This window comes from Leucoraja erinacea, chromosome 8, assembly GCF_028641065.1.
Source record: "Leucoraja erinacea ecotype New England chromosome 8, Leri_hhj_1, whole genome shotgun sequence".
Lineage (NCBI taxonomy): Eukaryota > Metazoa > Chordata > Chondrichthyes > Rajiformes > Rajidae > Leucoraja > Leucoraja erinaceus.
Window position 1 is genome coordinate 13,449,504 of NC_073384.1, and position 15,991 is coordinate 13,465,494.

The window sequence follows — 15,991 nt, forward strand, 5'->3', positions numbered from 1 at the left end:
GAACCACTAAGTTATTCCAGCACTTTGTGTCCAAATTAGGGAATATCTTTGCTGGATATAGGGGGAACAAGATAGTATGAGGAATGATTCTCATGTAGCTAGCAAATAATTTTTCAGGAGTTTGCTTTTGAGACATAAAAACATAGAAAATAGGTGCACGAGTAGGCCATTCGGCCCTTCGAGCCTCCGAGACACTGGAATCTCTGGTTTGTCTCTTGTACGAGGAAGTGCATTTGTTGAACCATAATGGGATACTCTAAACAGCGTATGGCTAAAAGAATCAAATATCGCAATGATTTTGAATGATATTCTGAGTAAAAAGTAGGAAAGAATGTCACAAAGTGCTGAAGTGACTCAGCAGGTCCGACAACATCTTTGGAGAACTTGGATAGGTTAGAAACCTATCCATGCTTTCTTGAGATGCTGCTTGATCTGCTGAGTTACTCTAGCACTTTGTGCCTTTCTCTGTAAACCAGTATCTGCAGTTTCTTATGGCACCTGCATGTGTAACATATTCAACAAGAATTTCACTCTGCAGTTGCATATGTGACAAATAAAGCACCATTGAATCATTAGTAAAGAAAGTATTTGACTTATTTTATTCAGGATTCTCCCTTGCCCTAAACAATCGAATCTGAATACATCTCCTTTCTCCAGCGCATGTTACTGGAGAGTGGTAGACACCTGCTACTTTAGATTAGATAGCCCTGATCCACAGTAAAAAAAAAAGGAGCCTGCATAGCAATAGTATGAAAGGGGGGGAAACAACAGGCTTGAATACTTTTAACTTACATTGAGCAGAACCCCAATGGGATGACGACCACAGATAGTGTTGTGGTATTTCTTCAAATAGTTGTTAAACGATACAGCATCTAGTTGCTCTATAATATCCATACCCTGAAATAAAACAGATTAAGTGACAGTGTTTTACTGAAAAGTACTCCATTTTATGTTTCACTGCAAAAATTGTCCATGTTACAGGTAATCTGCTAAATCTTGCTGCCTTAGGAATCCATTCGTGTTTGAAAGACAGCTCCTGTTCAAAGTACAATGGCTCACGGTGAAAAGGGGAACAGACAAGATCTATCTAGGTATAAAAATCATGAAATCTGTCAAAACCTGGAAATGCATGGATCAGCGGCAATCGGAGATGGACGAATCTTAACCCATTCCTGCTCGTTACATTCTGATTTGATTTTTATCAGATTTCTACCCAAATACAGACCATTTTTTAAAAGCAAAAATATACTCAAAACCTGAAAGGCAACTAATTCTGTTATTTGTGAAGAGTGCAATTTTTTTGGGGGGGGAAATTGTTTTTATACAGCAGTTTACATTGTTGATTGTAAGTAGCTGAACTTTTCATCCAGACCAAAACTCTTCAACGAATCACTACAGGCAGGGAAGACAAAACTGTAAACTGTGCTTGATGTATAACCTGCCACAACTCTACAGTGCCACCAGGAAATGAGCCAGAATACTTTTCATTTCATCTTCTGGTCATCAGTCTCCAGTCAATCAAGGAGTGACTTAACTCCCAATAAAACACATTCCTGTTGCTCAATATAATGTAGACTGATATCATCACCAGTATTATTAATAACATTTTAATGTAGCCCCTGTGATAAATAAGGGACTGCTGGACTTGCATGATTAAGAAATATATAGCTCAGGCGACATAGCCGGCACATTGGTGCAAGGGTATAGTTGCTGCCTTTCAGTGCCAGAGACCCGAGTTCAATCCTAACTATGGGTACTGTCTGTACAAAATTTGCATGTTCTCCCTGTGACCATGTGGGTTTTCTCTGGGTGCTCCAGTTGCCCCCCACATTCCAAAGACGTGCAGATTATCCCTAGAGTGTAAGATATAACTAGTATACAGGTGATCATATGTCGGCACAGACTCGGTGGGCCGAAGGGCCTGATTCCATGTTGTATCTCTAAACTAACTAGATACGATTGTTTCAAGCCATCAAGACTTGAGAAAAGAACAAAGTTCTAATAAACTTTTTAGTTAAATAATTGTTTCAATTCTTTCCATAATTATCCGTCAAAGTACCTGGGTAGAATACCATATTTCCTTCCATTGCCTTTGAAATTAACCAAACACCCTTCTCTCAGTCAGTTCTGTTCAACCAATCTCTCCACACATTCTATCCCATTCTCTTTCACATTGTGGGTGGTGGCTAAGAATTTTTGTTCTCTCCATGCAGGCCCACAATAACATAAACCACACATATTTCTCATTTCCAGCTGACAATCATTGCTACAACCGATTTATAAACATGCAAAAAAGCTCATTAGTAATAGATTCAGGCTTTCATTAACTCAAACCTCAAATAAATATCCAAAGAGTCATAGTCATACAGCGTGGAAACAGGCCCATTTGCCCACACCGGCCAACACGCCCCATCTACACTGGTCCCACCTGCTGTATTTGGCCCATACCCCTCTAAACCTGTCCTATCCATGTACCTGTCTGTTACTTAAACGTTGGGATAGTCCCTGCCTCAACTACCTCCGAAATGGGTCTACTTTTTTAAAAGCAACCCATCATTTCCCATACCATTTTATCCAAGTGCTGAATTGACCTGTAGATCTCTCCTTGACTCTCGTCGTAATGTGTGAATCGAAAACGTTGCCCTGAAAAATAACAGAGGTCAGAAATCAAAAGCAGAGGTGGCGAGGCATGCTTCATCCTAGCTGTCTCTGCCCCTGTGACATGCTAATCTGAATGGTCTCCTGGCATGCTGTAAATTGTCCAGAGCTCCATGAATTACGACATGGGCCTTGTGATATTAGATGGCTAATATGCCATCTTTCAGGAATTTGCATTAATTTGTACTTGCAGTTCTGAGTGGAAACAAGGAATTGCAGATGCTGGCTTACACTAAAGGACTCAAAGTGCTGGAGTAACTTAGCAGGTCATGCAGCATCTCTGGAGAATATGGACAGGTGGTGGTTTGGGTCGGGACCTTTCTTCAGACTCATTGTGGCGGGGGGGGGGGGGGGGGGGCTGGAAGAGAGGGGAGGCAAGACAAAATGCCACAGGCGAGGGGGGTTTTGATAGGCAGATGTTGCCTGCCCAGCTGTTACTTTTGTCCTTTTAACTTGCATGGCTTGAAGCTCCACCTGATTTTGTGTACAGCACCTTGTGTTCTAACCCAAACCTGAAGGAAGTGTCCCCTTATTGCAAAACGTTTAGCACTATTTACCCAAAAGCCATCCTTGATCTGAATGAGAATGTCAATTAGCATTGGACTCGGAACAGCATCTCCCCGTTGGGTTGCAACCTTGTCGTGGTCGGGGAGCTTGTGTGTCTCAGTGACCCCTAGAGCTATGCCTGCGGGAGATTCGTGATGGACTTCCAGGGCTATCGACAGATGCTAGGATGAATGTCAATGGTGCAGAGAACCAGACAGCATCCCAAGTATAGCCCCGCACTTGGGAAAAGGGAAAAGGAAAAGAGGGAGACCCAAAACCACCTGGCGACGAACTATAGAGGAGGAAATGAAACCAATGGACCTACCCTGGGGTAGTGTCCAGAAGCTAGCCCAGAACAGACAGGAGTGGAGGACCTTTGTTGCTGCCCTACATGCCAGGAGGCATAATAGGCAGTAAGTCGGAACAGTGTTGCATTTAGATTTCTGGCCACAAGGAACTCAGCTAAAATCAGCCAACTCATTTCAGAGTGCATGTTTCAACCCAAATCCCAAAGCTTAAAAAGCCAACACATTCTACCACTCAACGCTTTTTATCTCCCAAATTTCTATCTCTAGGTAGCTGTTCTGTATTCTATCTCTGACACTGGTATGATAAAATACTTCTGAAGCTGGTCAGCAGGTGAAAGGAAGAGCTACCCTCACGCTAAACAACAGCAGCCTGGTGAACAAGCAGAAGAAATGGGCAGGGGACACACATAAACTTTGACAAGTGTATTTTCTTTGAATGGAGAGTTCATACCCGCTTTTAAAACAATTCAGATGACAAACATTCCTTATGATATCTGAAGCAAATGATACAAAGTCATTAAAATGCTCGGAACATTTAAAAAAATGACCAGCCAAATGCAAAAGACACTTAAAAATATATTCTTCATATTTTTTAAGCGGACTGCAATGACCATTTGAGGGAAACAGATTACAGACGTTAACTGTGGGACATCAAAATTGAGTCCCAGCTCACTCAGTCAATCTCATTGTGTGGCGAGATTTTGTTTAAAACAGTGCCTTTAGTGCATTTGCCTTTTAATAGATCAGGTCACTGTCCTTTGAAATAGGAGCAGAATATAAGTGTAGGTAAAAAGTATGTCATGTTTTCACAAGGAAATTACTCGCAGGTGTGTTGGCATGCACATGTATGCAATATCTGGACAGACATGCTAATGTTGGTGTTAAAGAGGGAACTGCAGATGCTGGAGAATCGAAGGTTACACAGAAAAGCTGGAGAAACTCAGCGGGTGCAGCAGCATCTATGGAGCGAAGGAAATAGGCAACGTTTCGGGCCGAAACCCTTCTTCAGACTGATCAGGGGTGGGGGTGGGTGGGGACAAGAAAGGGAAAAGGAGGAGTAGCCGGAAGGCTGGAGGGTGGGAGGAGACAGCAGGGGAGCTGAGGAAGGGGAGGAGACAGCAAGGACTAACAGAATTGGGAGAAGTCGATGTTCATGCCCCCGGAGCAGACTCCCCAAACGGAATATGAGGTGCTGTTCCTCCAATTTCCGGTGCTGCTCGCTGTGGCCATGGAGGAGACCCAGGACAGAGAGGTCGGAGATGGAGTGGGAGGGGGAGTTGAAGTGCTGAGCCACCGGGAGGTCAGCTTGGTTATTGCGGACCGAGCGGAGGTGTTCGGCGAAACGATCGCCCAACCTCCGCTTGGTCTCACCGATATAGATCTGCTGACATCTAGAGCAGCGGACGCAATAGATGAGGTTGGAAGAGATGCAGGTAAACCTCTGTCGCACCTGGAACGATTGCTTGGGTCCCTGAAAGGAGTTGAGGGGGGAGGTAAAGGGACAAGTGTTGCATCGGCTGCGGCCGCAAGGGAAAGTGCCCGGGGAGGGGGTGGACCGAGAGGGAAGGGAAGAATTGACAAGGGAGTTATGGAGGGAGCGGTCTTTGCGGAAGGCAGATATGGGGGGAGATGGGAAGATGTGGCCAGTAGTGGGGTCACGTTGGAGGTGGCAAAACTGACGGAGGATTATTTTTTGTATGTGATGGCTGGTGGGGTGAAAGGTGAGGACTAGGGGGACTCGGCCCTTGTTGCGAGTGGGGGGATGGGGAGAGAGAGCAGTGTTGCGGGGTATGGAAGAGACCCTGGTGCGAGCCTCATTTATGGTGGAGGAGGGGAACCCCCGTTAACGCCGCATCTGCTCCACGGATGAGGCGTTCCACACCAGGACATCTGAAATGTCCTCACTATTCAGGGAACGGGGGTTCCCCTCCTCCACCATAAATGAGGCTCGCACCAGGGTCTCTTCCATACCCCGCAACACTGCTCTCTCTCCCCATCCCCGCACTCGCAACAAGGGCCGAGTCCCCCTAGTCCTCACCTTTCACCCCACCAGCCATCACATACAAAAAATAATCCTCCGTCAGTTTCGCCACCCTCCAACGTGACCCCACTACTGGCCACATCTTCCCATCTCCCCCCATATCTGCCTTCCGCAAAGACCGCTCCCTCCATAACTCCCTTGTCAATTCTTCCCTTCCCTCTCGGTCCACCCCCTCCCCGGGCACTTTCCCTTGCGGCCGCAGCCGATGCAACACTTGTCCCTTTACCTCCCCCCTCAACTCCTTTCAGGGACCCAAGCAATCGTTCCAGGTGCGACAGAGGTTTACCTGCATCTCTTCCAACCTCATCTATTGCGTCCGCTGCTCTAGATGTCAGCAGATCTATATCGGTGAGACCAAGCGGAGGTTGGGCGATCGTTTCGCCGAACACCTCCGCTCGGTCCGCAATAACCAAGCTGACCTCCCGGTGGCTCAGCACTTCAACTCCCCCTCCCACTCCATCTCCGACCTCTCTGTCCTGGGTCTCCTCCATGGCCACAGCGAGCAGCACCGGAAATTGGAGGAACAGCACCTCATATTCCGTTTGGGGAGTCTGCATCCCGGGGGCATGAACATCGACTTCTCCCAATTCTGTTAGTCCTTGCTGTCTCCTCCCCTTCCTCAGCTCCCCTGCTGTCTCCTCCCACCCTCCAGCCTTCCGGCTACTCCTCCTTTTCCCTTTCTTGTCCCCACCCACCCCCACCCCTGATCAGTCTGAAGAAGGGTTTCGGCCCGAAACGTTGCCTATTTCCTTCGCTCCATAGATGCTGCTGCACCCGCTGAGTTTCTCCAGCTTTTCTGTGTAACATGCTAATGTTGGTGCCTGGTCCAGTATGAATCCCAAATCTGTAAGTGTCAGTGTGCCTTCATGGTTGTGCTAGGATGTGTGGGTGTATATTAGGTGCGTACATGGACTCATGTATACAGATGTGTGGTGTACTCCTGTGTATGGGCATTGTACTGGTATTTCAAAATGGGCGAGGAGGAGGGGGAGGGGGGAATGGGAGTGGGGGAGGGTGAGTGGGAGTGGGAAGGGGAGTGGCAGAGTGGGAGAGGGAGAGTGGGAGAGGGAGAGAGAGCGAGAGATGTACAACTGTACTTATGCACCAGTATATGCGATGGTAAGATGCATGCCAGTCTATTAAAAATAAGAAAGATTGAGTCGGAGCCGATGATGTTCATGGAGAGAGGGCTGTTTATATTAATGATCAAATAAAACATTCAAGTTGTTCTGCTCCCAGAATGTTTTTAACAGCAGAGTCACAATGAGATTGAAACAGGTACATACCCCAGTGACAGAAATCTGATGAAATCACAAAGAGATTTAGAGGATCTGCAAGGTATTTACTAAAGAGCTCCCCGTACATCTGTTCTTTGGAATCACTCAATGCTCCAACCAAAACAGGAACAATGGTTAACTCATCTTTTTGGCTGGTTGAGAACACAGAAAAAAAATGGTGATTTAAAAAAAAAGTGAGTCACACAGCAATTAAGAGACAGTTTCACGTTACACATTGTTACCCAAGTTTAGTTTTAGAGATGCAGCGTGGAAACAGTCTCTTCAGCCCACCGAGTCCGCGCCGACCAACGATCACCCCGGACACTGGCACTATCCTACGCACTAGGGACAATTAACCTACAAAATTGTATGTCTTTGGAGTGTGGGAGGAATCCGGAGCACCCGGGGAAAATCCATGCGGTCCCGGGGAGAATGTACAAGCTCCGTACAGACAGCACCCGTCGCCAGGATCAAACCCATGTATCTGGAGCTGTAAGTCAGTAACTCTACCACTGCGTCACCATGCTGCCCCCTATTCTATTAACTTGCTATAATGTTATGTCTCACAGGTGACCAATGCTCTGTGGAAAATGCTATTGATAAAGGGGTTGTCACCGACCAAAACCCTGCAGACTTGAACTGAAAAAGGGTCTTTGAGCAGCTACAGACATTTAATACAACCTTGCATGACAGATTATGTCTTCTAAAGGGAATCAGCTTGGAAGGACAAAGGATCCTTTTGTCACACTGCACTGTATCTTTATTCTTAACATAGAAATATAGGAAATAGGTGCAGGAGTTGTAGGCCATTTGGCCCTTCGAGCCAGCGCCACCATTCAATATGATCATAGCTGATCATCCAAAATCAGTACCCTGTTCCGGCTTTTTCCCCATATCCCTTGACTCCCTTAGCCTCCAACTCTCTCTTGAAAACATCCAGTGAATTGACCTCCACTGCCTTCTGTGGCAGAGAATTAGACAGATTTATAACTCTTGAGTGAAAAAGTTTTTCCTCATCTCAGTCCTAAATGGCCCACCCCTTATTCTTAAACTGTGTCCCCTGGTTCTGGACACACCCAACATCGGGAACATTTTTCCTGTATCTACCCTGTCCAATACGCTAAGAATTTTATATGTTTCTACAAGATTCCCTCTCATCCTTCTAAATTCCAGCTAATACAATCCGAGTCGACCCATTCTTTCATCAGGTCAGTGAATTAACCTGGTGAACCTACGCTGCACTCCCTCAATAGCAATAATGTCCTTCCTCAAATTAGGACCAAAATTGCACACAATACTCCAGGTGCGGTCTCACCAGGACCCTGTACAATTACAGCAGGACCTCCTTGCTCCTGAACACAAATCCTCTCGCAATGAAGGCATTTGTCACTGCCTGCTGTACCTGCATGCTTACTTTCAGTAACTGATGTACAGCACACCCAGGTCTCGTTGCACCTCTTCTCCTAATCTGATACCATTCAGATATTAATCTGCCTTCCTGTTCTGCCTCATAGCATCCTCCTCGCAGCTCACACTGCCACCCAGCTTTGTGTCATCCACAAACTTAGAGATGTTACTTTAATTCCCTCGTCTAAATCGTTAATACATATTGTAAACAACTGGGGTCCCAACACCAAGTCTTGTGGCACCCCACTAGTCACTGCCTGCCATTCTGAAAAGGACTCGTGAATTCCTACTCTTTGCTTCCTGTCTGCCAACCAGTTCTCTATCCATGTCAATTACCTATCCCCAATACCATTTATTAATTTTGCACACTAATCTCGTGTGTGGATCTTGTCAAATGCTTTTTGAATGTCCAGATACACCGCATCCACTGGCTCTCCCTTATCCATTCTACTTGTTACATCCTCAAAAAATTCCAAAAGATTAGTCAAGCATGACTAATCCCCTTCATAAATCCATGCTGACTTTGACCAATTCTTCACTGCTTTACAAATGTGATGCTATTACATCTTTAATAATCGACTCCAGCATCTTCCCCACTACCGATGTAAGGCTAACTGGTCTATAATTCAATTTTCTCTCTCCCTCCTTTCTTAAAAGGTGGAGTTATATTGGCTCCTCCAGTCCTCAGGAACTGACCCAGAGTTGAGAGAACATTGGAAAATTATCACAATGCATCCACGATTTTTAGGACCACCTCCTTGAGTATTCCTGGTTGCAGACCATCCGGCCCTGGGGATTTATCTGCCTTCTGTCCAAACAGTTTACCTAACACCATTTTCTGACTAATGTGGATTCCCTTCATTTCTTCCCTCCCATTAGATCCTCGTTCTCCGAGTATTTCCGGGAGATTGTTTGTGTCTTCCTTAGCAAAGACCAAACCAAAGTATTTGTTTAACTGTTCTGCCATTTCCTTGTTTCCAATCATAAATTCATCTGTCTCTAACTGTAAGGGACCTACATTCATCTTCACTAATCTTTTCCCTTTTACATACCCATAGAAACTTTTACAGTCAGTTTTTATATTTCCCGCAAGTTTTCTTTCAAACTCTTTTTTCCCCCCCACTTATAATTAACCCCATTGTCCTCTGTTGAGTTCTAAATTTCTCCCAGTCCTCTGGTTTGCCGCTTCTTCTGGCCAATTTATATGCCTCTTCCTTGGCTTTAACATTATCCTTGACTTCCCTCGTCAGCCACTTCTTTTGTAGTCATTGATCATCTCTTTGTCCATGTCCTGATCATCAAGTTGGTTGATACATGGAGCCCAATTCCAATTTCCAACACTTGCATTGGCCGAGCATTGGAACACTTTAACACTAAAATACTTCCTCCAAATCAATTTATGAATTTTTAAAAGTGCAGATCCACTAAATGCAAATAATTCAGTGGAGGTCTTGCCTGATCTGAGAGTAATGGTATAATATCTGTTAAATTTTAAAATAACCAGCTATAAAATAAACATCAGGCACCTTTGCACTATTGCTGTGTGTTTCATGGTCAAATGAACGCAAAATGCTGATATCCTAACCTTAAAGAAGCCATTATCCCAAACTTCACAACTAGGGGCTATTGCATGATCCTGCCTCATCACCCTGCTGTTTCAGCATAGGCCATGCTTTATCACGAGTGTTACCAACCCTAATTTGTTTACATTCAGCAAGTATAAAACATCGGCCTGCTTGGAAACACAAGATCTTATTTTAACTAGACTTGAAAATCATTTGCAATGAGCTTGGAGTCAATCCACAGTCCCCAGAAAAACTAACTTCTAGTTTATTACTCTTGTTGCTTCAATTTTCAGTTCATTATTTGAACGAGGCCAAATACCCTGCAGCAATTGAACAATGCAATGTATGGCATCTGCATTTATTGGCCTACTCCAAACAAGACCCCATTTTTAACATTCACTTCCTGGTGTTCAAAGCTCTCAGTGGACTCTTTATGTAAACTCCTCTGGCCTTGTCATGGAATACTCTTCCATCTCCGGCTTCCTACTCATCCTTGGCATTTAGTGCTCCGCCAATGCCTTCAGCTCCTCCAACACTTAGCTTTCAAATTCATTCACTAAGCGGCTCTGCTTCTCCCTCTTTAAAACCCACCTTTTTGACCAGACATTCACTTACAGATCTCAGTACCGTGTTTCAAATTTTGTGCAAATGTGTTTCTGTTATGCACCTGCAAGATCTTTAATAAATTGATATGTCAAGATTTTAGAAGTTGTTTAACACGTGGCGTTATTCATCGGTGTACTCGAAAGGGTAAGGTGAGTAATCAATTCTAAAATTATAAACCTTACTCAAATGATGTCCTTCTATTCATGCTCAAGAGTAAAGTGTTTGAGAAATGACTGGGTGAATGAGCAAAAGCAGACAATTAACACAAATGTACTTTGCATGTTAGTCATTCTCTCAAAAGTCACTTTGCACAAAATGTTGCCACTAACATGCATAACACCCGCAGCCAATGCTGTGGCAATGATGAGATTTTTCATTAACAACAAGTTGTGTTTATAGGACAGTCAGACAGAACCTATTTCCCTGGATGTAAATATCAAATGCCAGAGGCCATGACATTTAAAGTGAAAGGGATAAAGTTTAAAGGTGATGTGCAGGGCAAGTTTTCTAACAGAGGGCGGTGAGAGCCTGAAACATGCTGCCAGGGGAATGCATATCTTCCATATATGCCAACTTCAGTTCATTTTATTGCCACAAGTGCCGAGGTACAGTGAAAAGCTTTTGTTGCGTGCTAACCAGTCAGCAGAAAGACAAGCAGAAAGATTACAATCAATCCATTTACAGTGTATAGATACATGATAAGGGAATAACGTTTAGTGCAAGGTAAAGCCAGCAAAGTCTGATCAAGGATAGTCCGAGGGTCACCAAAGAGGTAGATCGTAGTTCAGCACTGCTCTCTGGTTGTGGTAGGATGATTCAGTTACCTGATAATAGCTGGGAAGAAACTGTCCCTGAATCTGGTGGTGTGCGTTTTCACACTTCTATACCTTTTGCCTGATGGGGGAGGGGTGAAGAGGGAGTGGCCAGGGTGCGACTCTTCCTTGATTAGGCTACTGGCATTGCCTATTCAGCACGAGGTATAAATGGAGTCAATAGAAGAGAGGTTGGTTTCTGTGATGGTCTGGGCTGCGTCCACAATTCGCTGCAATTTCTTGTGCTCTTGGACGGATCCTGGTAGAATGCTTTCTATGGTGCATCTGTAATTGGTAAGAGTTGTAGGGGACATGCCAAACATCCTAAACCTTCTAAGGAAGGACAAGCGTTGGTGCTTTCTTGGTCGTTGGTTCAATATGGGTGGTCCAGGACAAGGATCACAAGGACAAGGCGAGCCGAAGTCATGTTTCCATGTTGTACAGCTCTATGACTCCATTAGCTACTTGAACCAGCTAGATAGACCGCCCCTTGATATAATACACTTAAGCCTAAGCGAGCCTAATATATATAATAAATGCACACACAATTATGATGTTCAGCAGTTGGCAGTCTTACCTTTCCATGGTTTTAGCTGTGTAAGGCAAATGCATTTCAATACTGTGTTCGTCTTCGTCTATCTGAATCGTCATTCGCTCAAACATTCCCGTCTTCCACAGCTCTCCGTAAACTGATCATTGAAAAAAAACAAAAAAACATGTCAAGATCACCACTACCAACAGCCTCAACTCAATTTTCATTGTTGCAAGACCTTTCCACTCCTTTGAGATGATCTGAACCCCAAGTATCACCCAATTTTCTTTACCAGCTCTCCAGAGCATTCATGATTGTGGATGATCAGCCATGATCACATTGAATGGCGGTGCTGGATCGAATGGCCAAATGGCCTACACCTGCACCTATTGTCTATTTATGGCTTTGAGGAACCAAGTGAATTATCTCCATATCGCACTCTCTTTCACATGATCAGACAAGGGGCTTTAAAATAAAAGCTATAGGATCACAGCCTAACACTAACCACACTGCACATGGACTGAAATTAACCTTCACCCGCTGAAGACTTTTAGCATGATTTTTAGAATGATGAAGACATGCAAGCCATCTGCAGGGTTTTATCATGCAAAGATGATCATGTCCCCCATACTTGGTGATGTGTTAACACAGTGTGACAATGCAGCTGTACATAAGACACTGATACCTGGACTGTGCAGAAGAACGAGAGAGGAAAGGGTATTTTTTTTGCAATGACAGTATTCCCACCAATTTGTTCCCAAACATTTTCATTATTAAAGCCTTGTGGTTTATTTTGTAATGGTTTGCAGACAACCCAACAGTGAATTGTTTGCTAACAATCCAAAACAATTATTGTGAGAAACTGAAAATTCAGTACTTTAGGTTGGATATGTCCATTTTCAGAGGGCATTTATAAAATTGTCCAAGACCATGAATAGTAATTAAACTCCAGTTGTTTAAAACAAAATCACATTCATAAATCATAGTTTGCAATTACTGCTGTTAAGATACAGGAATTAGTGCTGCTAAGATTCAGGAACAAGGTCCCACACAATACACTAGTGTGCAAAATTAGAGCACATGGTATTGGGGGTGGGGTATTGACATGGACAAAGAACTGGTTGACAGACAGGAAGCAAAGAGTCGGAATTAATGGGTCCTTTTCAGAATGGCAGGCAATCACTAGTTGGGTGCCGGGACCCCAGTTGTTTATAATATATTAACGATTTAGACAAAGGAATTAAATGTAACATCTCCAAGTTTGCACATGACACAACGCTGGATGGCAGCGTGAGGCTGCAAGGTGACTTGGATAGGTTGGATGAGAGGGCAGATGCATGGCAGATGCAGTATAATGTTGGCAAATGTGAGGTTATCCACTTTGGTGGCAACAACAAGAAGGCAGATTATTATCTGAATGCTGAATGGTGTCAGATTAGGAAAAGGGGAGGTGCAATGAGACCTGGGTGTCCTTGTACATCAGTCACTGAAAGTAAGCATGCAGGTACAGCAGGCAGTGAAGAACGCAAATGGCATGTTGGCCTTCACAGTGAGAGGATTTGAGTATTGGAGCAAGGAGGTCCTACTGCAATTGTACAGGGCCCTGGCAAGACCACACCTGAAGTATTGTGTGCAGTTTTGGTCTCTGAATTTGAGGAAGGACATTATTGCTATTGAGGGAGTGCAGCGTAGGTTCACCAGGTTAATTCCAGGTATGCAGGATGACATATGACGAAAGAATGGGTTGACTGGGCTTGTATTCACTGGAATATAAAAGGATGAGAGGGGATCTTATAGGAACATTAAAAATTCTTTAGGGATTGGACAGGCTAGATGCAGGAAAAATGTTCCCGATGTTGGGGGAGTCCAGAACCAGGGGTCACAGTTTAAGAATAAGGGGTAGGCCATTTATTACTGAGATGAGGAAAAACATTTTCACCTAGAGAGTTGTGAATATGTGGTATTCTCTGCCACAGAAGGCAGTGGAGGCCATTTCACTGGATGTTTTCAAGGGAGGGTTAGATATAGCTCTTGGGGTTAACAATCAAGGGATATAGGGAGAAAGCAGGCGCGGGGTACTGATTTTGGATGATCAACCATGATCTTATTGAATGTCTGGCTTGAAGGGCCGAATGGCCTATTCCTGCACCTATTTTCTATGTTTCTATTATTTATGTACCATGAGGTCACACTCAGAAAAGGTCCCTTTTTTTTAAACCAAATTTTGATTGGTTCATGTTAGCATCATGGTGGCACATTAGCACAGACTGTGGGCCAAAGGGTTCTATTCCTGTGCTATGGTGGTATATACACAAAATGCTGGAGTAACTCAGCAGGTCAGGCAACATCTCTGAAGAGAAGGAATGGGTGACGTTTCTGGTTGAGACCCTTCTTCAGACTGATGTCAGGGGGGGTTGGGGGTTGAGGACAAAGATAGAATGTAGTCAGAGACAGTAAGACTAGTGGGAGAACTGGGAAGGGGAAGTGGATGGAGAGAGGGAACACAAAGGCTATATGAAGTTAGAGGTGAATGTTTATACCGCTGGGATGTAAGCTGCCCAAGCGAAATAGGAGGTGCTGTTCCTCCAATTTGCGCCTCATATTTCACCCCAGCGGTATGAATATTGACTTCTCTAACTTCAGATAGCCCTTGCTTTCTCTATCCATCCCCTCCCCAGTTCTCCCACTAGTCGTACTGTCTCCGACTACATTCTATCTTTGTCCCGCCCCCTCCCCTGACACCAGTCTGAAGAAGGGTCCCGACCTGAAACGTCGCCCATTCCTTCTCTCCAGAGATACTGCCTGACCCGCTGAGTTACTCCAGCATTTTGTGTTTATCTTCGATTTAAACCAGCATCTGCAGTTCTTTCCTACACCGTACTGGAATATGTTCTATTGATTCACCCAGTAAAGATCAACAAGCTAAAAGCACAGGAACAAATACAGCTGAGTTACTTGAGATTTACTTACACGTACTGAATGTTTACAGACACATAGCAATGTAAATGAATAATCCAACCATTTTCACCATCTATACATTCAAATCATATTTAGCATATAATGGATTTGGAATTGCTGTGTTTCGTCTTGAAATAAATATTTTGTGGCATTCTTTATGGAAGACACAGAAGATCTCAGAAATAGTGGAGGGGAAAAGATCCAGAGTAAATAAGGAGTGCAAAGAAATGAGCAGAAGTAAAGAACTCGTATTGAAGAGATATAATGGTACAGAATGCTAACAAGTCACCAGGTAAGGATGATGTGCATCCTGGAGGAATGAACATGGTTGTTTTGGAGATTGGGAAAGTATTGGTTGTTATCTTCTGAAATTCCAATGATCTTTGAACAGTCTCCACACATTTGAAAGCAGCAAGTGTAATCACACTATTTAAGAAAGGAAGGAGAAAGGAACCATGAAACTACAAACCAGTTAGATTGACTTGAATAGTCTGGAAAATGCTGGATTCTATTATTAAGGAAATGGCAACAGGTCATTTGGAAAATATTAATAGATTTGGGCAAAATCAAGAAGCAGAAACAAAGAAGTGGAAGGCTCCCCCAGTTTGAAGAAGGGTCCTGACTCGAAATGTCACCCATCCTTTTTCTCCAGAAATGCAGCCTGACCTGCTGAGTTACTCCAGCTCTTTGTGTCTACCTTTGGGCAAAATCAATATGGATTTATGAAATCATGTTTGACAATTCTGATGCAACTTTGAGGTTGCAACTCTAGAATATTCAGGGGTATAGTTAAACCTGGTGTATTTTGACTTTCAGAAAGCCTTTGGTAAGGTGCCACACTATAGACCATGAACCCAAATTAGAGTTGTATGCATGGAGAATTGATTGATCCCTGGAGAACAGGCAGCAGGAAAAAATGAGACACAAAATGCTGGAGTAACATCAGGACAGGTAGCATCTCTGGAGAGAGGGAATGGGTGACGTTTCGGGTCGAGACCCTTCCTCAGACTGAGGGTCAGGGAAGAGGAAGTCTAGTGATAGAGATACAGCTCGGAAACAGGCCCTTCGGCCCAATGGGTCCGCGTCGGCCAGCGATTCCCACACATTAACACTATCCTACACCCACAAGGGACATTTTTTACATTTACCAAGCCAATGAACCTACAAACCTACGTCCTTGGAGAGTGGGAGGAAAGCGAAGATCTCAGAGAAAACTCATGCAGGTCACGGGGGGAAGGTACAAACTCCACACAGACAGCACCCATAGTCGGGATCGAACCC

At 44.2% G+C, this 15,991-nt stretch overlaps 1 protein-coding gene across 1 annotated transcript in view; it reads right to left on the minus strand.

Moving 5' to 3' along the window:
* memo1 (mediator of cell motility 1) overlaps positions 1-15,991 on the minus strand; it is a 45,017-nt gene that overhangs the window by 970 nt on the left and 28,056 nt on the right. The window contains exons 5-8 of the mRNA XM_055639004.1: positions 11,798-11,909; positions 6,840-6,982; positions 2,567-2,643; positions 793-897 (exon numbers count right to left, since the gene is read on the minus strand). Coding sequence (XP_055494979.1) covers positions 793-897; positions 2,567-2,643; positions 6,840-6,982; positions 11,798-11,909 — 437 coding nt within the window. The remainder of the gene's footprint in view (positions 1-792; positions 898-2,566; positions 2,644-6,839; positions 6,983-11,797; positions 11,910-15,991) is intronic.